General features: G+C 39.1%; 3 protein-coding genes across 4 annotated transcripts in view; 1 reads left to right on the forward strand and 2 right to left on the reverse strand.

The window, feature by feature from the left end:
• LOC144636745 (ATP-binding cassette sub-family C member 10-like) overlaps window positions 1–1,369 on the reverse strand; it is a 44,431-nt gene extending 43,062 nt beyond the window's left edge. Inside the window, exon 1 of the mRNA XM_078495936.1 lies at window positions 15–1,369. Within this exon, the coding sequence (XP_078352062.1) occupies window positions 15–851 (837 nt within the window). The 5' untranslated portion in view covers window positions 852–1,369. The remainder of the gene's footprint in view (window positions 1–14) is intronic.
• LOC144636750 (uncharacterized) overlaps window positions 1–17,732 on the forward strand; it is a 23,609-nt gene extending 5,877 nt beyond the window's left edge. Inside the window, exons 1-11 of one of the 2 annotated variants that reach the window (XM_078495942.1) lie at window positions 1,527–1,777; window positions 2,686–2,713; window positions 5,648–5,767; window positions 6,387–6,601; window positions 7,406–7,510; window positions 8,918–8,983; window positions 9,226–9,318; window positions 9,879–10,004; window positions 10,849–11,259; window positions 12,246–14,257; window positions 15,991–17,732. In XM_078495942.1, coding sequence (XP_078352068.1) covers window positions 1,727–1,777; window positions 2,686–2,713; window positions 5,648–5,767; window positions 6,387–6,601; window positions 7,406–7,510; window positions 8,918–8,983; window positions 9,226–9,318; window positions 9,879–10,004; window positions 10,849–11,259; window positions 12,246–14,257; window positions 15,991–16,075 — 3,312 coding nt within the window. In that variant the 5' untranslated portion in view covers window positions 1,527–1,726 and the 3' untranslated portion in view covers window positions 16,076–17,732. Of the gene's footprint in view, window positions 1–1,526; window positions 1,778–2,685; window positions 2,714–5,647; window positions 5,768–6,386; window positions 6,602–7,405; window positions 7,511–8,917; window positions 8,984–9,225; window positions 9,319–9,878; window positions 10,005–10,848; window positions 11,260–12,245; window positions 14,258–15,990 lie in introns of those variants that run through there. The other variant, XM_078495943.1, reaches the window with a different exon arrangement.
• Window positions 17,733–17,734: 2 nt separating this feature from the next.
• LOC144636760 (tetratricopeptide repeat protein 8-like) overlaps window positions 17,735–22,500 on the reverse strand; it is a 15,228-nt gene continuing 10,462 nt past the window's right edge. The window contains exons 12-15 of the mRNA XM_078495956.1: window positions 22,006–22,177; window positions 21,397–21,519; window positions 18,996–19,079; window positions 17,735–18,556 (exon numbers count right to left, since the gene is read on the reverse strand). Of these exons, the coding sequence (XP_078352082.1) occupies window positions 18,440–18,556; window positions 18,996–19,079; window positions 21,397–21,519; window positions 22,006–22,177 (496 nt within the window). The 3' untranslated portion in view covers window positions 17,735–18,439. The remainder of the gene's footprint in view (window positions 18,557–18,995; window positions 19,080–21,396; window positions 21,520–22,005; window positions 22,178–22,500) is intronic.

A 22,500-nucleotide genomic window follows, 5' to 3' on the forward strand; every position in this document is an offset into this window, starting at 1 on the left:
AGACCTTACTTTACCTGTCTGTTTTCCATAAAGGACACCAGCGCATGTAGCAAGAGAGGTCCAGCGAAGCTGAGAGCATCTCCTATTAACTTTAGAAGTCCCACACAATAATACTGCAGACCAAATGAATGGTGAAGGGCACTTAAAAGGGTTCTTTGATTATTCACTTTGGTACCTGGAGTGTCAGTGCCACCCTTTTCAGAAAATTCTGTACTAGCATAACTTCCATCACTGGTCATTCTTCTGACAGAGACGCTTCTGGGAAAATTTGAATCAGAGACACTCTTTTGGACTCCTGGCAAAAACCTAATAGCACTATAAGCAGAGTCACTTGAACAGCTTTCCTCAAACATTTTTTTATCAGCTGGGACTTGTTCTTCAGTCAAACAATCAAAATTAGCTGAGAAAATAATTCTCAACTTTTTTGTAGAAAGGCTTCGAGGAAGTAGAAATAGATCTTCTGCGCACTGCAGGTTTCCTTTGTATCCCTTCTTCATCATTGGTCTTACCCACCAAAATGTTAGTTTGGAAAGGACGTTAGATCTGTCTTCAGCGACACCAAGATCATCGCTAATACATTGTGTACTGCTGTAGAATGTGCCTCTCGAGGTGGATCGCAGTAATGCATCTCTCTCTGTTTCACCCTGAATACCAGTTGATACATTTGTCGACGAGAACTGTACATTCCAACCAATTCTGTTTTGATTAACACAAGCGGGTGGAATCAAAAGAATAAAAAAGATGAGCTGTAAGGATATTCTGCATATAGTGCCATAATCAGAGACAGACAGAGAATCAAATCCACTGTCACTGATTCTCAGAGTAACAGAGTAAAATTGAATGGCTGTCATTAAGAAAACTAAGATGATGATTGCAACATGAACTGTAGCGTAGCATTTCTTCAATAGGATGACATGTCTGTTTCTCCACACATTCACTGCATTTGAAATCCAAGCTACTGCTATCAGAGAACAAGTCAAAAGGAAAACTGGGGGGTGGTATGATTTCAGCAACCATGAACACACCGCTTCAATCAGCTGATTCTAAAAATATCAGGCAGGAAATTAAGGCCTGTAGCTTTGAGTACAAGAAAAGGCGACCATCCACATACTCAAATCGTGTTCGCTTTCCACTGGCAAAGAATACACTTGAACAAACCAAGAATAAATTTGCTGGGCATACAAGGCACAAGAGTTCAAAACAAGAACCAAAGTCGTTGTTATTCCATGAGGTAAATGTTGTTCCATTATTAAATCCACAGAAGTCTTGTAAATTTATCATCTTCAACTGATAACAAACCAAGATGTCTTTAATCTAACACATTAAGTAAGTTTAAATTTGCTCTCTCTTCCGCCGGTCCGAAAGCCGTGCGCCATCTTGTTTTTTAAATACACTATAATGAGGGATACATGCAGTGCATACCTGTTTTTAGTTGATACCGCTGTTGGGTGTGTTATGATGACAGGCTCATATATTCTAACGCGAATCCGCTGACTATCTCTCTCTCTCAATCGCGGTCTCATTAACCTCAACGAACTATTTTCGTCGTGGCTGGTTTATTGATATTCGCCGAGCTTTACATATAAAAAGAGGCGACCATGACTCACCTATAGTGGTTTAGAATTGCTAAGTATTGCGACAGTGAGTTGAAGGTGGGGGAGATTGTCTCCCGTACACAATCACCAATGTTTTTACTCGGTTTTAGCGTTATCAAAGGGAGATAGTAATGGCGGATCTTCTTGCGCCGGGCGATATAGTCAGACAGCGATGGAAGATCGTGAGTACTTATTAACACTGAACTATTTTAACTAGGCTGTGTGAGAGAAAGAATAGAACTTGATATTTTGCTGTTCATGGAAGTAGGCAAAGGTTACTGAATTGACGTTTTTTCTTATCGAATTTTCTCCAGTTTTATTGCGTGCCAACTTTTTTTCTTTTTCAATTTGTTTCGCAATTTAAAAACTGTTAGTGGAATTGCGCATTTGCGATCGCAACAGTTGAAATTGTTTCCTATTTACAACCGAATAGTAATATAACCTTCCTTTATCGAATATAGCTAAGTTGCCTGCCCGAACCGACGACATTTTATTCACGATTTTAACACGGAAGGGTTGAAGCACTCACAGGAAGTTCACATGATTTCGTAACGTTGCAAAGTTCAAGAGCCGAATGCCGGCTTTATTAGTCATCGCGTCATTATGTTCAACTGCATTACAAAGCACTGTTTATTCTCGGCCATATTCTGTGTTTTTCGCGATTGTGTCACTTTAAATTAGGCTTTGACTGCGTGGAAGCTGTGATAAAAGGCAATTTTTATTAAACATGATTTCCGTCCAGTGAAAACGCACTTCCATCAAAGCTGTCGTAGTAAATGTAAACAATGCCGTGTATGCAAAGACTTCTCGATAACTAACAGCTTTGTGTATTATCAAATTAACAGTTGTGAATGTTCGACGTGATAATTCTCATTTATACATCTGATGTTGTTTGAGATTGCTGCGAATTATGAGCGCTGCTTGTAATTTGGAACTGATCAAAATGACGCTCTCAATTCGATTTTCTTGCTAACATTAAAAGCACGCAGCTATATATACTAACATGACATAATAAATCTGTATGCCCCTGTCATAGTAATATATCTCAAGCTATAATATATCTCAAAGAGCTTTTTCTTTTCACATACAGGACAAGAAGATTGGCGGTGGCGGGTTTGGTAAGTGGTTTCCCTTCAATTTACACCTCGCACGACAATTTCTACTTTTCGATTTCATTGTAGGAGACATTGTACATACGAAGAACAAACAATTCGGTATTGTTGTCCTATTTGTACGCCCTAACATATAACTGACATGAAAATACAACTTCTGTAGTAATTGCCTTTTGCCGCTATTTACATGTATATGTCACAGTTATTTATTGACTTCATATGAAACTCGACTGACAGATTTTCAATTTTATGTGGTCATTATGTGTATGAAAAGTGCGGCTTTTGTGACAAATTGACCCAAGGTCAGGGTGAATTTGGCAAGAAGATAAATATAACTACAGACAGTAATTCAATCGCACAATTTTTCAGCTGATTGAGCTCAATCATACAGACGTTCTGTTTGATTGAGTCCAATTTTTGAATGCTACTGCACTGCAGAAACCACACAACATCGTTTATAAAGCTCAATTAAGTAAATAATTGAACTACTAAAAGCTTCCTTTGTTTGATTATGTTCAGTTACCAACTCATTGAACTTGATCTAAATAAGACTGGGTTCGATTACCGAAACGTGTGATTCGACTATGTTTACTGGGAAGGCGTGATCTTCTTACTAACAGTAGTTTAGAAAGGAAACAACGATCCCTGGCCTTATAATTTGAATAAAATACCACTATGAAAAACCTATAGTATACGTTTTAAAAATTCTCGACCATAAATTTCCAAACTCATTCAAACTCAATCAGAATCCACTGAAATCTCATTAAGTTCATTTGTGCTTGAGTCTGATGCGGTGTGTGATTACATTATTTTGACTGTAACTCAGTTTGATTTTGTCCAATTAGCTACCTTACAATAGCTAATCTTGGGTATTAGCAATAGACTAAATTATTTTCGAGGCAGAATTAGATGAATTTCAGTAAGAGTTTTGTTTTTTCATGGCTAAATGCTTTGCTGGAATTTTTTTTCACCAATTTGCACAATATCTATTTGGCTCTTAATGCTCAGTTCTCACAGTTTTCTTTCCTCTGCTAAAGCTTTGCAGGAATTATTTTTTAGTATTTGCCCAAACTCCACCCCCTCCCACCCTTAACTTCTCAAAACTAAAACAGCTTGTTTCTTTACTCTGTTCTGTGGAAAGTGTTGTTGTTGTTGGTTTGCAATATTACTTTGTTTTGATGTAGGTTTTGTTTATTGTGGCGTCGTGAAATCTTTTGTTTCAAGTCACTGATGATCACAATCCCAACAAATTGCTAAAACCTTTATTATTCCAGACAAGTGTATTTGAAATTTATAATCTTTATTGTCTTTAACAGTGAGAGTAGTTTACATGCAGACAAACTCAGAACTGTAGTGATTCATAATATTTGAAAAAACAGTTTTGGAGTAATGTACACATGTATTGTCGCCAGGGCGATTTGGATAACAGAACTTAATACTATAAGTAGCTCTTTTAAGCACTTTGTAAAGCAGCTAGAGATAAACATCTCTTAGCTTGATCATTAGCTACAAGCAAGAAACTTCTAGCCCACACAATTTCCATTAAACTAATATCGCTTATCAAAGAAACAAAAGACATCTTGTAGTCTGCTCGCATCTATCTCTAATACAACTATCAGACATTCAGATGTCTTATGCTTGATAAATGATATTAGCATGGAAAACGTATGAGCTAGACTGAAGGGTATTACTTGTAGCTAATGACTCAAGCTAAGAGATGTTTATCTCAGCTTTGCAACGTGCTTGAAAGCACTCCTTCTAGTTTGAAATTTTGTTATCCAAATTTCCCCAGTATTATGTGGTACTATGTTTTTATTTCCTCTATTATATTAGTAAGAATGAATTAACAGCCACTGGAATGGTATAAAGTTAAAACTGTTTACCACGAATCAATAGCCACTGAGTCCGTAGCTACGTAAAACTTAAGTATCCACATTTATCACACTGATATGGATATGACAGATTGCTCTTTGCCTGAATTAATTTAGACTCTAGACAAGTAACTATGTATATCTTCTAGCCTGTGTTACCATACTGATATGCTAATCAAAGCATGTTCCAATTTTTGTACCAAACCAAGGACTATAGTTGATGCAAGTCCTGTTAAAGAGTACATTCCTAGCTGTGCATTGCATTCTATTTACTAAAAATGTCAGGAAACTGGGCCTGTAGTGATATTGAATGCTGGAGATCAGAGTACACAGATCATTAGTCAAATTGTCAAGTTTCAAGCCTGTTACAGTACCGCCAAGTGCTGTTCGTGGTAATATTCAAAATAATGCTCTGATCAGTGGTGATTTTGGGATCAAGCCAAAATCTGTCTGTGTATCCATGGCAAGATGTTGATCTTGTTCTAGCCTTGTTGTGAAGTTGACTAAGTTCTTCATATGTTTCTCTCTTTTTCCTATTTTTTCTCCACACAAGAGGTATCTGAGAATTAAACAAACAAAATCCACACTCTGATGGTGTTGCTCTGCAGAGATCTGTAAAGTGTGTCTAATTGGTTGTTTCTTATGCGCAAAAATTCAAAACTGAGAAATAACCAATGAGAGACATATTAGAGACTCAAAAGAACTACTAACAGTGTGGCGGCATAACAGCTACAAAGAAAGTCCTCTTAGTGTCCGACAGACCAGGGCTACTTGGCTAGTTGATTTTATCCATTACTTGCCCAATGGGCAAGTAACATTTTTGGCCTTTGTAATTGGTAGACAATGTAGGGTCACTGAGAAACACCAGGCTAGCACCGGTGGTTCCGACTTGAAAAGAAAGCTGGAAAATCCATTTTGTTTACACCCTGCATCAATGTGAAATTAAACATAAAAGTCAAATACTGTGCACAACTTTGTAAACTTTTAATTTCATTTGTAATGATTGTAGATTTTTGCACTATTTCATGAAATTTTTTTATTCATTTAGTATTGTTAAAATATTCATTAGGGGAGATCTACCGAGCCTACGATCTTGTTACAAAAGATTCAGTTGCTCTGAAGGTGGAGTCTGTCAACCAGTCCAAACAAGTCCTCAAAATGGAGGTGGCTGTGCTTAAGAAGTTGCAAGGTAATGAATAAATCTTTCATCACAGTCTTTGACAGGACGGTAGCCAGACTTTTGTCATAGATGAAGCAAGGTCTGTGATTGCTGAAGGTGCGACCCACTAGGGAGGTCTTGGGGAATCTGCCAAAAAAAAAAGGATTTTCCAATCAGGATTTTAATATTAACATATTTCTTTAGAAAAATCAATCTCATTCAACTGGGGATAATTTTCCTGACTAAACATATTTTGTTTTGAATTTTGGGTTAAATTATTCTAGACAAGGCAAGTGCCTCGCCTTGCCTCTAATATGCTATGGCCCTGTCTGTGTTCTAATTCTTAGGCAAAGCATGATTCTTCTTGATTAATTGCACAGTTACATGAAGTGCCCAATATCCCACAAATTTTAACCATTCTCAACTGATGAAATTACACTTCGCATTTATAAAAACACAAAACTACTGTGCAGAGGTTACGCCTAATGTACTGTGTGAAGTACCACTTGTACTGACAATAACTTTTAGTTTTACACTACAAATACCGGTAATCATGCAATTATGCTTTAAAAAAAAAAAAAACTTTTTTGAACTTGTAGCTTTTATTGACTTCAAGTTTTATTGATCATGCTGTTTGTGGTCATGTTAGGTTGCAGCCACGTCTGCAAGTTTGTAAGCTGTGGTAGAAATGAGAATTTCAATTACCTTGTGATGTCTCTGCAAGGCTCCAATCTTGCTGAGTTACGTCGAAGCCAGCCTAAGGGAGTGTTCTCTCAGAGCACCATGTTACGACTTGGTTTTCAGATCCTGCGGTCCATTAAAGCCATCCATGAAGCTGGATTTCTACATCGAGACATTAAACCTGTAAGTATCATCATCATCATATTATTATTAAGAGAATTTATTTTCAGATGATATGAACTGATAGTAATGGAAAGGAAAATGTGCTTTTTGAGAAGTACTTACAAATCACTTAGTATGGAACATACCGATTTATTCGATTAGCCTCTGGCTAATTGGACCTTAGAGTGGCGCATCGAGGCTGGGCGCGAATGTCACGATTAGCAAAAGAAGAACAAAACAAAAAAAACAAACGGAAGAGACAAGAGAACTGGAAGCGAAACCGGTCATGGGGAAGTCAGAGCAAATAAAACCAAACCCCGTGCACAGGGGGGGGAGGGGGGCATCGAGGCTGGGCGCAACTGCCTTCAGGGTGGGCGACGAGGAGGGGAGGGGGGCACGAAAAATGGTAAATTCAAAAACTTACTTAGATGGAACTGCTGAGATTTTGTCTTTGATATGCATCATTGTCAGTGAGTCACTTAAAAATAAAATTAAATTGAAATATAAAAAAAATATAAAAAAAGTTATTAAACTTGTTGAGATGAGGCATTCCTGTTTATTTTATCCAATAAGTTATTAATTTTGATATTCAATGTTCATTGTTTCTATCACTTTCTAGGTACATTTATGTGTACATGAGCGGAATTATCTGTAACCATTAAATAACTAAAAAGGTGTAATTATTCACAACTTTGTACCTAGCTAGAGGGTTAAAAGGGGTGTCGACCCTCAACTGTGTCTTTGACACATCAGTAAAGTCAATATTACATCACGTTTTGTGTTTTTTTTTTTCAACTAATCAGGTAATTGTTGTTTTATTTTCAGTCCAATTTTGCCATGGGTAGTTCCCCAGACACTTGTCATTCCTGTTTTATGTTGGACTTTGGTTTGGCACGGCAGTTCACCAAGGGGAATGGAGAAGTCAGACCTGTAAGTATATATTTTATGGCATCAGAGCTATTTGTTATTAACAAATAAATTGATATATTAAATTAAAAGTATGACATTATTTTATAATACATGTAACTTTGAAAATACATGTTACCGCTTTAAATACATGTAACTTTAATTCGTAATAAACAAATATTTGCTGATGGCGAAGTGATTATTCATCTATTTATTTTGTAATTACATCTGCAAATGGTTAGACATTCTAGTCTTCTTGGAAAAGGACGATAAACCGTAGGTCCCGTCTCCTGTACATCTCCTTATCACAGGGGACGTTAAAGAACCCACACACTATTCGCAAAGCGTAGGGCACGAAGCTCCCAGTGTTGTGGTCTGGCCTTGTGAAGTAGAAATTACAGTATGCATGTGTACAGCCCATTTGAACATATATATATGAAAAATGCGCTATATAAATTCATTATCATTATAATCACTGAGCCTGAAGCGAATAATTGTTTTAGTATAATTTTCAGAGGTGAATATCACTTGAGAACTGCAAATTAAATAACAAACGTGGAAAACATGAAAACAACAAACACAAACTTGTGCTTGCTTGCAAAATGTGGAACCAGTTTAATTCAGTTTAATTTGTTTTAAACTGAATGCAGGTAGTTTTTACAATTTTTCTGCTGATTGAATTAATACTTCAAGGAGAGTTTAGAATCAACAGCAGGCTGGTGTTTGCCTTTTACTTTGGAGCGCTATCCTTGTTCAATACCCAGTGTGGATTGAAAGAAAGTAAAACTATCTAAATTGGGCTTTGATTAATTCTGCTGGACAGGTAGAATTTCAAGAATAAATCACGAATTTTGGCAGCAAGCAGAATTTGAGCAGAATCTGGAAAAATCAGTAGCACAAAAGATATATAACTAACTTTTAAAAAGAAAAAATCAAAACTAATCGAAGATATACCTTGTGATTTGCATTTTGCATTGCGTAGGCATTAACTAAAAGCACTCATGGCCGCACAGCTAACAGAGCACAATCTCAGTGACATTACATAAAAGTGTTCACATGTTTATTTGCTACAACTTAGTATATACACAATGAATATCTAATTAGCTGTACCAAGCAGAATTCAAGAGGAATTTGGTCGCCCAAGCAGAATTTTTGGCAGAAAATGCAATGTTTAAACAACCATTGCCAGCAGGCAAAATACAGCTATTTACAAGTAAAATTTATTTAAGCCTAATTTTACTTGCTTCTCGTTGCAAGGTCTCATGCAGCTTAGTTACACTGACATGGTAAATGTATGTTGCCAATTTGATAGGGGTGGATTCAAACATGCTTTAACACTTGACTACGCCTTTATTATAATCTGTGCTTACTTTAGAATGTTATTGACTTAGTACAGAAAGAAAGTTTATTTTTGTTTACTTGTTCTTGTAGGCAAGGGGCTCAGCAGGATTTAGAGGAACTGTTCGTTATGCTTCAATTAATGCACATGAAAATAAGGTAAGTACATTTTAGCTCTTGTAACCTTAATTATCCATGACACAACAGTTATTGTTGTGTAATGGATATTTAAAGTATTGGTAATCTGTAGCTTCATTGTTTTAATTGGGAGTTTCTAGCCCCATGCCCAACCCATATCAAAAAAACTGTACAATCTTGTTAATGTTCAGGACTGGGAATGAAAGGTCCTGTACTGGGTTGATGCTAAACAAATAATTTTCATTTTATTGTTTATCTGCTAGGAAATGGGACGACAGGATGACCTCTGGTCCTTTTTCTACATGATGGCTGAGTTTGCCATTGGACATCTACCATGGAGAAAAATCAAGGATAAGGTACATGCGAATTAACTCTCTACTGACCCAATCTAAGCTGGAGAGCCCAAGTTTGAGTCCTTTTATTCCATTGTACAAAACACTGAGAAACCCACAGCACTGGAGATACTCCCTGATAACTTCCATCTGAATGGTCATACACTAGGTTTCATTCACTGAATTACAAGTAAGAACCACCTTGAACGGCATAAAAAACAAAACTACATGAAAGAACTGCTCAGTAGCTTTCACTTGAATGGTCACACACTAGGGTTTTATCCATAAACTTACAAGTTAGAAACACCTTGTTAAGCAAAATAAACAGTACCACATGAAAGTACTGCTCAACAGCTTTCATTTGAATGGTTACACACTAGGGTTTCATCAACTGACTTTAAAGTTAGAGCCACCTTGTACAGCATAATAAACAGTATCACATGAAGGTACTCTCACAGTGGTCATTTAAATGGTTACACACTAAGGTTTCAATCGCAGAGATTTGCCTTATTTCCTGGATCCAATGCGGCCCAAACGGCATAAAATTGTTGTGTGGTACATTAAGTCTTGTCTCTGTATGTTAGGAACAAGTTGGCAAAATGAAGAAAGCTTATGACCATCAGTTGTTTCTGAAGTGGCTGCCGCCAGAGTTTAAACAGTTCCTGGATCATATCAGCAAGCTGAAGTATGAAGACAAACCGGATTACAAGGTAAATTATGATCATTGGTCAAAACTGAAGTGCCAAGTTGTCACACTCCCTAGTTTTTTTGTCCTAACGTAAGCTTAAGTCTCTATCGACTGAGGCTGCAATGAAAGGGACTGCCTCCACGTGAGTTCCGTCAGCTGAACAGAACCTAGGCAAAATAATAGTACTGAAGGGTTGACTTCTGCCAGGTTGTAAACCAAGTCAGTCAGTTTTCGTTCAATACACAGCTAGCAACTACAGAATGCAGGGCCACTTTTGAAGACAGTGTATCTGGTAGCTCGTTTGGCTCGGCAGTGGATGAAAGAACAAAGAAATTATTGTATTGTGTGCTAAGTCTTTGGTGTGTAGATTTAGTTGCTCGTTTGGCTTGGCAGTGGAAGTACGGTATTCAGTGTAAAGATTTAGTGGCTCGTTTGGCTCGGCAGTGGAAGTATTCAGTGTAAAGATTTAGTGGCTCGTTTGGCTCGGCAGTGACTACCGAGCCAAACGAGCCGAGCCACCAGATTTATCCGTCTTCAAAAGTGGCCCTGTATTCTGTAGTTATGCCAACAGCTAATCCAAGGCAAACATGGGTGGGAGGCAGTCCACAGTTCAAACCCTGGCAGTCTTCACTATCAGACGAGTAGGTTGTGTTCTTGGGTAGGACAATTTGGTCTCTAAGTGCCTCTCTCCATCCAGGTGTATAAATGGGTATTGGCGAATCTATTGTTGTTGGTAACCCTGCGATGGACTAGCAACCCGTTCAGGGGGGAGTAGAAATACTCCAAGTTGTAGGAAACAGGAGTTAAAAGTCGTTGCAGTGAAATACTTATTGCCCTTTGTCAAATATTGGTATTTTACCTTGTAGATGTTGATCTCCACTATCGAGAAAGCAATCGCCAAGAAAAGCATCAAAGAGAGCGATCCGTTTGACTGGGAGAAAATGCCAAGTGATGTTTCTCAGGCCACCACTACCACCAGCACCCCTCCTGTGGGGCAGATATACACCACCCCTCCGGACAACAAGCTTGACCTGCCGAACTTACACGCATCTGACCGAGTGTCGCCTAGTGTCGACATGTTGGAGGATCATAGTGAGAATGGCAATGAGGCGAATAGAAAGGACAGCGGGCTCAACAATGGGAACGCTATCAACAAGTTTGGCACTTCAGATAGAGGAGTGATTCAGAAGATAAGAGAAGTATTGGATGCTGTGGAGAAGGACGGTGGGAATTTCCTAAAACCACAAGCTGTGTACCTTCAAAGGGCGGTAAAACAGGTACGCAGAAAAAGGCATGACTATGGTTAGGGTTATAGGGTTGGAGGATATACAGATAGCTATTTGAACTTAAAGGGACCGTGTCACGGATTTTAGCCAAACTTAGGCATAGGAAATGACATCAAATTCGTTAAATATATAAAATAACCTCTTAAAACAGTGAAGGAATATTTAAATAACACACCAAATACAAAAGAAGGTACGGATGGTCAAAAGTGTCGAAGATTGAAACGGATTGCGATGTGGGCTTTTGAAATATGGTCCGGCGGAACAGTTTTCAAAGTTAATCTTGTCTGCTTGTAACTTTAATTTATGACGCCCGGGAGACACATTTTGCTACAAGGAAGCTATGGCTTGCAAACATTTAGTTTCATATCGAATATTTGGCAAAATTTAATAACATAAGATTAAAATAGCCGTGACACAGTCCCTTTAATTCTAGCAGCCTGGGTTGTGGTGCTGATCAGTGTCATTGTGTTGTGTCCTTAGGCAAGACACTTTACTCATAGTGCCTCTATCAGGAAGGTGTGAATCACAGGCACAGAGCGGATATACGATCATACAAAATTTGCACAAAATCACTGCTTTTGTGTGTGGCACAGTACATTTAACCGTATGTCTCGACTCTGTGAGAAGACCAGTGGTCTCTTCATGCGCCCCCCTTCCCCACCTTAACCTCGTTTGTATAGCCCCCACTCTATCAGGAGTAAAAACTAAGAAAAAGATTCAAACCTCCTTGTACCATTTCTCCAACAATGCAAACTTCGGGCACACCGAATATGAAAGTCTCAACTCAAATTTTGAGGGCAATAAATTTTGTCTTTTTGGCTTACCAGACAGGTTGTATCTTGCATAGCCCCCCTAACTCTACGCAAGGTGGGTCCTCGTCGAGTACACTTGTTATGACCACTTCCCTTAGTTCCATGCATTCGTGTTCTGGGCCAGTAACAAGATTTTTTAACATTTTTTTTCTTCTCTTTTGACAGGAAAAGATGGTGAATGGAGAAAGAAAACTGGAAACACCAGCATTGATTTCGGCGATCGTTCAAGATGTACAGAGGGCGCAGATAGGCGGGTCTGAAAAACAGGATATTCTGGATAAACCTGACTGCAACGAGATTGAGATCATACCTGTGCCCCAGATTAAAACGAACGATGAACATAATGAGAATAACAAAGTTGGTAATGACTCCGTGGAATTAGCTAAACCAGAAACGGGTGGAATGAAGGGTATAGTAGGGTCACAACACTCTCTGGAGGTTGGAATGGACTTGGATAAAGTAGAACATTTTAACTCGGGAAATCCGCTACAATTGAACTTAGAACAAGTAGCTTCGTTCGAATCTGAATTCAAAAAGGAACAAACTCCCCCCACGGTTCCGGTGTCCCAAGAATCCCCCTCCCCGGCTGCTCATGTGCCGGGTGTTCCCTTGCCTATCATTAGAGAGCTGTCTTCACCAGATTCACTACCGCCCAAACTCGATTTTACTGGTATCGACGCGTCACCGGAACGCAAAGGCGAGGTAGAAGAAAGTCGATTTGCTCATCCCTGGTCCCCTGGGGTGGTCGAGGACCAGCCAATTGTTTACATGCCCCCTCCGGTTGTAGAAACAGAATGTGTGGAGGAGCTGGAAGAACTCGCTAACGTGGGTAGGAAGGAGAGACAGGTGGTAGCTGTTGCAAGCAGTCATCACTTGTCCGCGTTGTTCGACCATCACTATCACCATGACGACCTGAAGAAGCACGTGCGTGAATTACCGCTGGACTCAGAGCCCGTCAGACACAGCAGTGACGACAAGAAGACCCATGACGAGGTTAGTAGTCATAAACTTGATCACAAGTCTGGTGGAGAGTCGCCCGATCGCGAGGCGCCGCCACCAGGGAATCTGTATCGTGTGCCGTCAATACTAGAACAAATGGTGGACGAACCGCAAGCGGAGGTTGGTGAAAACAGACCTCTATACCGGGTACCCTCCGTGCTGGAGCAGATGATGGATGAACCACCCGCCGAGGAGGCAGATGAACCGAACCCCCATGACATTGACGAATATAGGCTTGATTCTGCTGAGTTTGCTTCAGACAGGCAGGAGGGGTCTTCGCACTCGCACCACGCCCTTCATGTGCCTGGGTCGGCTGTGGGTGTCACCACTTGTGACCATTTGCACTTCAGGGACAGTGAAGCAGGGTATATTATAGGTGACACCGAAGTTGCTCCCGAGGCTGAAGGAGGTTCGTCAATCTCAGAAGCTTCAGAAGGCGGAAACTCAGTAGACGGAAATCAGTGCGAGTTTCCTTTGGACATTGAAGGGTCGGCCGAGGCTGGACAGATTAAATCGCGCTCCTCGCAAGAAGATAAAGGAATGATTGATGAAAAACTTATCGTTTCCGCAACAAATGGAGATAACGAGAATAAAGCGGCTTCTAACGAGGAGCAATTCCATAAAACGTCGCTTGAAGAGAAAGAAAGTGACTCTGAGAAAATTAACGATCCATTGGACGAGATTCCTAAAGTTTCAGACATGTTTGGTAATGCTGATAGTAATGTGCAGTTTTATATTGGTGAGAATCACGAGGAAATGCATGAATATAGCGAGCCTTTGAGCTCTAGAGAAGATAAACTTGACAATAATTTCTACTCTGAAGGTGAGCGTGAAAAGTTAGCCGAGGACGTGAACAAAGTTGATGCAAATCTTGATGCAGAAGTAAATGCGGCTCCAGAAAAAAGCCCTGTAAAAGGTGCGATGTCTCTTTTAGTAGCCGCCGAGCCAAGAATACCGAGCTTCAATGATCTCTATAATAACGAAGAAGAACAACAAAACTCTGCGGAAGATGAAGCCGATGAGGAGGCTGACGATTACTGGACACGAGATGAGCCTGGTGCCCTGTCAAATGGCTGGGACTTTGGGAGACTGGAGACGAACGAGTCTCACCATCGTGACGATTTGCTCAGGCCCAAGCCTCCTCCGGGAAGGTCAGAACGAGGATGCAGCTCGGCGAGGTAAGTTTTGAAAATAGCTGTGTGGAGTTAGAAGCGCTTACGGCACTGCGTAATCAACATCTTTAATTTACAACAAAATTAATCGTATCTGTTGGAAATAGACTTGTTATCAGTTATTTTGTTATTGTCGTGCGCCTCGTCCCATTCCCCGCTTGGAGGTTTGATTCAAGCCAAAAATCTTATGTTGATGACGTAGCACAGATCGGTGAACTGTTTTTGATTGGTTGATATTTGGCTATTTTCATAGGCGTACGAGGCGGGGGGGCGAGGGGGGCTGCAGCCCCCCCCCCCCCCCCCCCCCCCCCCAGCGCCGAAATTTTTCGGGGAAAATGCTTGGAATTCGGGCAACAGGCCCGAAGAAAAAGGAAAAAACAAGCCGACAAATCTCAACATTACGTTGAAAAAGAATTACATCAACAGAAAAAAGTATGATAACTTGTGGTTCAAAAGTCTAACTGATTTCTCATTCATGTATGTTTTCGTTTCCTCTTGCAAATTGCTATAACCGGGTTGTGTGACCCTAAGATTGATTCAGTTGCAATCGTTTTGAAGTGCACAAGAAGGAAATTGACCAGAAGTTAGGATTCTCCATAGCTCAAGCGTTTGCGTGCTGTGGATACAGTGTAAGACCTTGAAACTGTTATGTCTTAAGGGCTAGCTCAAAACTTAAATGTTTTAACCCATTTATCCCTGATACGCTTTTACATAACTTTCAAGTGAGAGAAAAACATTGATAAGTAAAATATTTCTGAAGAAAAAGGATACAGTGCATTGACATACCGGTATTCGGACACCACCACGACATTGATAAAAGAACTATCGTTTCCTTGAAGTAAGCAAGCAAGCAAGTTGAGGTTTTTTACACAACTATATATTTCAATGCACGTTTTGTTGTCCATGCATGTCATTTTTCTCGGGCAATTAGGTTTCCCCCCCCCCCCCCCAGGTCCGAAGGTCCCCGTACGCCTATAACTATTTTCCCGCGTGCGAGTAACAACCAATCAGAAACACTTCTCGGATCTCAATTGTTCTATATCGTAAGTACAGTTGAATCTTGATAACTCGAACCCCAAAAAAGTTCAAATTATGGGGAGTTCGAGTTATCGAGGGTAAAATTAGAAAAGAAAAGGACCTGAAGGGGAATCGAAAAGGTTCGAGTTAGCGGGAGGTTAGAGTTATTGTGGGTTCAAGTTATCGGGATTCAACCGTATATCAATGGGATTTTTTTTTCCGTAGAATCTCAACCCTTTCACCTGCGGGGAGGGGAAGGGGACCGCAATGTGCGCGCGTCGAGGGACGTGTTTGTTTATTTATTTATTGTGCTGTAGACTTTGCAGTCATTCGATTTTACCTGACAGAAAGAAAATAAAAAAACTATCAGGAAGTTCGCGTCCATGCGGCAATCGCGCCATACCGGCATTTGTTTAGAGTGCAATGTTTACCCTTAACATGCTGAAATTACTCCGAAAAACCTGTCGTACCATCAATTTTACACGAAAAACTGATCACGTTTTTTTCTATTAGCTATGTCGCAATGCAGACAATGTTCAAGATGGACAGTCCTGTGGAAAGATCTGTCCAACCTTTATTTTTTGCACCTCACAAAAGTTTGCTGACGTTTATATTGGTGACGTCACAAGTGGTTGAATGCCCATTCCTCCAAACACGGTAAAATCCGGGCTTAGCATAATAAGGGTAAATTAACTGATCAATTATTTGTTTGACAATTGCAGGTTGCGGCGATACAAGCCAACCAAGTCGCGTCTGGATTTCATACGTCCTCTGGTTGCTATTAGCGACAAGCCGGAGTTTATTTGAGCGTCAGTAATAGAATTTTATATATAGTTTGTTAGAAATGAAATTAAACAGATCTTAGTTCTTAAGAAAAAATAGACCACATAGAAACATGTAGTTGCCATTGACTCTTTCTAGTACAAATCTCCCATGGAATAATTTACAATGTAAAGCATAAGCTAGAAACAGATTTATGTCGCCGCTCGATAAACTTTTCGTTAGCTTTTGACATCTTTCTGTTGCGTTACCAATCAAACTCACGCAACCGTTGCTGGAGCTTGTCATGCAATGCCCTTATGGTCAATTTTCCAACCATGGCCTTGGGCAAACGAATAAACAGCACAGCCTTTGCTCGATAATTTCTGTTGGCATAATTTTGAAATAATTTCCACTTCAGCTGTTCACGGCAATCATTAAACGGCTTGAAAGCGTAATTTGCGGAATTCTGGCGCGTAAAGTGCGCGATTTGGGTATTTTCCAACAATTTTACCTCTTTAAATCATTTATTTGAAGCTCTTGTGGTAATTTATTTGTATTTTAACTTATTTTTCACTAATACCCCTTTTAGCGCGGATATCAAAGTAAAAATTCTCCTTGCTTGTCTCCATACATTTCATATATAATAAGTTGGAAGATTGTCGTTATTTATGAAAATTTATTTTTTATGGAGACAAGGTTCTCAAGTGAGCCGCGCTGAAAGAGTTTTACTCCAAATTAAATTTTAGTGCATTATCACCCATATTTTACTTTTAACTTTAATACAAAAACGGATAAAACTCCCCTTTGTGCGGTTGCTTTACAAGTGTTTTTTGTCTGTATCATGCCGCGAAGACGCGTAAGTCACAAATTAATATTTATTTACTAGGCTATTTAAAATAAAAACTCTCTGGATTTCTTGATATGTCGTTCCCAGCCATAAGATAACCAGGGTTTGCCGGATGGCCGCTATCTTTATTCTAAGGCGCCCTGTTTATTTGTGGTTGGACAATTTGATTATATCAAGGGTCGTTTTGGATACCTTTTTTTGCAGGAAATTTTCGCGACTTGATAACGCGGTTTTTTTAATGCGACGAATTTTCGCGGTTTTGCTTTAAGTTTTCAAAACCATGTAACTTTAATTTCTGCTATTTTATCGGTACAGTCGAAGATTGCAAACAAGAAAAGCAAAAAGTTTAACAAGAAGGCTTAGTCCAAACATGTGTTGTTTGGTTAAATATCGACTCACACTCAAGTTAAGAGGTTGTCCATCATACTAATCTGCGACAGTCGCAAAAATTTTCCTGCAACAAAGTACATAAGTTGATTCTTATAATTTTAAATAGCTTAAGAATAACTAAAAAAAATACGGATTTATTAAAATTTAAAGAAATGACGTAAGAACATTGTTGGAAAGCGAGAATTCGTTTAAACTTTTTAAACTGAAGGGGTGGGGAGGGTGGGGCTATGCGCGGCAGTTTAATGTCCTAACTAATTGAGATGAACCTCGGTTTCATAAAGAATGCATTTTAGAATTTGTTATAGATGAGAATAATTTTATTTTATAGTGTTAAGGCTTAAAGAACTAATTTAATGCACACTGTGTACATGTATATAGAATTGAGAAAAGAATTTTACCGCTCCCTGCTTTCTAAAGATAAGGGGAACGAATTGTATTTTGCTAAATAAATACGCTTGAAAACAATGTTGATGGTCAGTGTTTATTACTTTGAAAGCTATAAATTGTACAATATTTATCATATTCGACTCTGACGTTATTATCAACCTTATATACATGGATATGATGGCAAACTCAACTCAAAGAAATGGTTTGTGGAAGAAAGAAGACTGGGGAGGGGCCTGAGGCGAGTTCGTGGAAGAAAGAGAACAGCCTGAGTCCCTAGAGCTCCCGGTCAAGTTGAATTGCCCGCGATAGGAACAAGGCTTTTCTTAATTCCAAGCTTTATCTGTTACAACACGCATCTTCAACAAGGCATGCATGGGTTCCTTTATAATTACATGCAATTGTAATTTTCCTAAGAGAAGTGTATTAGCAATAAATGGCGGTGAGGTCCAATCAATTCTTTAATAAATATCGAGGATCACCCAACTCGATTCCAGTTTGGGGATCATCATTATAAACAAGTGGCCAGCTCCAAAATATTCGTTTCAGTTACTGAACGGGTTGTTTTTTCGGCGTTCACCGTTGAATGCAGTGTGTGTGACACGATTTTCAACAAACTCGTCACGCATTCCTTACTTCCAAACGAGGAGAGGAAATGTTGCGTAACGAGTGACATGTCCTTGTCGTAGTTCTGAACGATGAGAGCAGAAAAGTGCTCCGTTCACGAAACAGATGCACTCGGCCGTTTATCCTATGTACAATATCATACAATGTAATCAACTAAAAGTTTACAATGCAGCAAAATCTTCCTTGAGTTGACTGAGGACATCCTTGCTGTCGCAGTGATCTGGGTAGCCTTCCAAGGACTTACTAATTGAACTGTGGCTACTCTGGAGATCACCAATCTACAAAAAAATAACAGTATTACAAATGACTACCTAAGCCGGCAAAAATAACCTCCTGAGGCAGACACTGCAGGAGGACCTCTGGTTCACTGCATCCAGGAAGGAATGGAGCAAACCGGAAGTCGCCCGCTTCGGGAACTGAAGGGCGTACGGGTACTTTATTCTTCTTTTCCTAGCATAATCTTTTAAAATCAGTATTCAAACAAAAACTAAACTTTTTTCCAAGCTTGGCACTAGTTGCATGTTTTCCCGCGCTTGGCACCAGTTGCATGTTTTCCCGCGCTTGGCACCCGTGGTATGTTTTCCCGTGCTTGGCACCGGTGGCATGCTTTCCCGCGCTTGGCACTGTACGCATGCTTTTGCTATACGTTTTTATTGGCTCATTGCGTCATTTGGGCAACCAATCAGAACGTAGATTGTAAAAGGAAACACCGCATACCTTATGTGAAAGCAGTCCGTGATTGTAATGAGGTTCGTACATGTGTGGAGCGAGAGAGGCAGCAGCCTGAAGGAATGCGCGGGCCTGGAAAAGAACAACAAAATTTGCACCTGACCTCTGAACAGTGAAGAATCACTCGCAGTTATTCCTCATTGTGTACATGTAGCACTAAGGGCTTGGAAAAATACTATTTTAACACACTTCTCTCACAGAAAGACGATATGTACTAATCTAAGTAACACGTCAAATTCACAAAGCACGGTAATATTCTTCAGTACTTCGGCAAAAACTTCACCATTTACGGAAATGGCAAGCTAATTCTTTCAAGTTAATAATAATAATAATAATAATAATAATAATAATAATAATAATAATAATAATAATAATAATAATAATAATAATAATAATAATAATATTTAAACAGGATAGCCCTTCAGTACATGAGTACTGTTACCAAAGGGGTCCTGTATAAAGAAAAATATAACAATTCTAAATATAAAACATTATATAAAAGATAAAAAGATAAAAATTATGCTTATGTAACCTATAAAAATAATTCGTTTAAAGACTGCCTAAATAAAACCCTACTGCAAGTCTGTCTTGTTTTTAAAGGTAAAGAATTAAAAATAGAAGCGCCAGAGAAAACCTTTTCCGTGCAAAATCAAGTTTCACTTTAGGTAAAGCAACACTAACTCCACTGTTCTAGGTATTGTGATTATGAGTTAAAACATTAAAGTTACTGTCAGTAGTTCTTTAGTTAATCCAGTTAATTGTCCAGTTAATATTTTGTCAGTCCGTGGTAATTACCTTCCAAACGTTTAAAAACGTTCGGAAGAAAGATAATTACCAAGGACTGACAAATCACTCTGCCCCTCAGTGATATCTGTCAATTATTTCCTCACACTTTACACTCGTGATGTTACTTTTTCCATTGCTTTGTTGTTCATGTACTATTTCAAAAACGAGTGCGAGTGTTTCATCACGATTTCCAAACACTCGAAAACAGATGAAAGCACGAGGCCGCTTCGGCCGAGTGCTTTCATCTGTTTTCGAGTGTTTGGAAATCGTGATGAAACACGATGCACGAGTTTTTGAAATGACTTCTCTAAAGAAACAATACAAAATTATGCAGTGTCGTATTTTTTCCCATTTTTCTTTAAAATGCCTTGTATGTGTGATTTGTTGTATTCAGTCGGCATTCATTGTATTTGTGAGCTTTTGTTTTTAATTATCCAATAGTTTCGCGTTGCACCAAATTTGTATTCTAAAAGCGTTGTGAACTTGAAGGGATTTACATATTGTTTTTGCCATGGCCGAAGGAAGGTTTCGCTCCCCGAAAACAATCGAGGAAGGAGAACTTTGCGTAGAGAGAGCAGTACCGAAGTCTACCAGATATAAAAATAAGTGGGCAATAGGGATTTTTGAGGATTGGCAACGAGTGCGAAGTGTCAATGTTCCAATACTCGAGTTTGGCGGAGTTTTTAAAGAGTATGAATTGCACAAAGTTCAGCCGCTTACACTAGGCTAGCTAGTAAGTGCGACAATTAGTGTCGATTCCAGCAGTGAGTCCGTGTCACGGAAGGTAGAAAAAGTTTCTCAGAATGTGGATATGGATACTATGCCAGTCTGTTTTGGCGACTTTAAGAAATGTACTGTAAACTTTAATTTCAAATGACTTAGGCTTGTCAGTTTGTAATTTGAAATGTTTTTCCTGGTCATTGTTTAATAAAAATTAATGATTCATGTAAAGCTGTGTTTGAGTAATAAATGAATATGCAGATTAAGAACAATTTTTTCACTAGTGATGAAAACGTGATGAAACACTAGTGATGAAAACGTGATGAAACACTAGTGATTTTCAACTGGTGTTTCATTGAGTTTCCAACTCATCCACCTGACCCGAATGGGGCGCTCTGGTTGGCTTATAACGTCATGAACTATTAATGAGTTTGAGAAGCTTTAGTGACAAACAACCTCCTATATGTGAATAATACTACTGTCTAAGGAATGAACGTTTGTTCGTTTGTCTCACGATAGAATCGCTTTGAGATGCGATCAACATCTCAAAGCGATTCTATCGTGAGACAAACGAATAAACGTTCATTCCTATCTTACACCACGATGAACAATATTCACATCTTTAATGACATAAGTATACTACTGCCTTTTTTTACTCAGCTCGATTAGCATTCTAGTTATAAACCTAATTTTTGTATTAAAATATTCTTGTAATTTAAATCTAATTTCTTTTTGTTAATGAAGCGTGTGTTGTTGTTGTTGTTGTTATCGTTAAATAATTGTATCTTTGGATTAAAAAACTCGCCAAATATGGTCAGGCCTAGAAATGTCCGCCAACTAGAAACAGGAATATAATTAGAGCCAGTCAGGATACCGGTTTTACCTGTTCCGTGTGACCCTTTCTCATTTCCAGGACCCCCAGGTTATTGTAGGCCTCTGCGTGGTCGTTATTCGATGCTAGTGCTAATCTGAAACACTGATAGGCAAGCTGGATGTCTCCAATACCCTGAAACCACAAAAAGAAAAAATATTCAAAAAGTTCCAAACTGAATAAGTACAATGTTGTTTTGGTCCTGCAAACTGAACTTACGTGTTTTTTGTTTTTTGTTTTTGTTTTTGTTCCGTGTGTTTTTGTTGTTTTTGTTTTCTTGCTTTTTTTTATTTTTGTTGTTGTTGTTGCAATTCTGTCACCAAGAATTAATCGCGCCCGCACTGCGCAAGCTTACACGAAAAGTTACTAGGTGCTGTGGCAACTATCTTAGAGATTTTTGTATTTCTCGACAGAAATTTAACAAAGAACCGTAATTTCTAGCTAAGGGCTTCATGGGGTGATAAGGATGTTTTCGTCCTTTGACCTATAATCACAAAACTATTTTCTAACCTTACAGCCACTAATAAATAAGATGACAGCAAATTCTGTTCTGCCTTGCGCAAACTATCGCGCTTTTCCATGTTTATCTTATTGACCCTTAGTAAGAAACGACTTCTTTACCACAGCCACGTGACCAATGTTGTACCAAACATCCGCCATGTTTTCGTCTGAAGCAAGCGCCAAAGCTCTTTCAAAACAATTCAGTGTCATGTCATATTGCTGAGCAAAGAAACAGCACAGCCCTAGATTGGTGAAAAGTTCTGCATTGTACACTCCCATCTGGAGAAGACGGCTGCAAGAGGAATAACAAATTAATGAGATGCTAGTTAAGTGCTTTTTATGTGACCAGTTAGTGCAAATGTCGCAAGTAACTGCATTTGCAAAGGCTCTGTGTTTGAAGCACGGCTCAGAAAATATCACGCAACAAGCTTAAAGCAAAGCTGCTGTGTTTTTTAACCAATCAGAAGACCAAGCCCGATCGTGACTTCAAGACTTCACGTACGCACGTTTTCCCGCGCTTGGCACCGGTTACATGTTTTACTACGCTTGGAGCCGGTTACATGTTTTCCCGAGCTTGGTGCTGGATGTATGTTTTCCCGCGCTAAGTGCTGGAAC

Source organism: Oculina patagonica, chromosome 13 (assembly GCF_052425735.1).
Source record: "Oculina patagonica isolate OP01 chromosome 13, crgOcupat, whole genome shotgun sequence".
Taxonomy (NCBI): Eukaryota; Metazoa; Cnidaria; class Anthozoa; order Scleractinia; family Oculinidae; genus Oculina; species Oculina patagonica.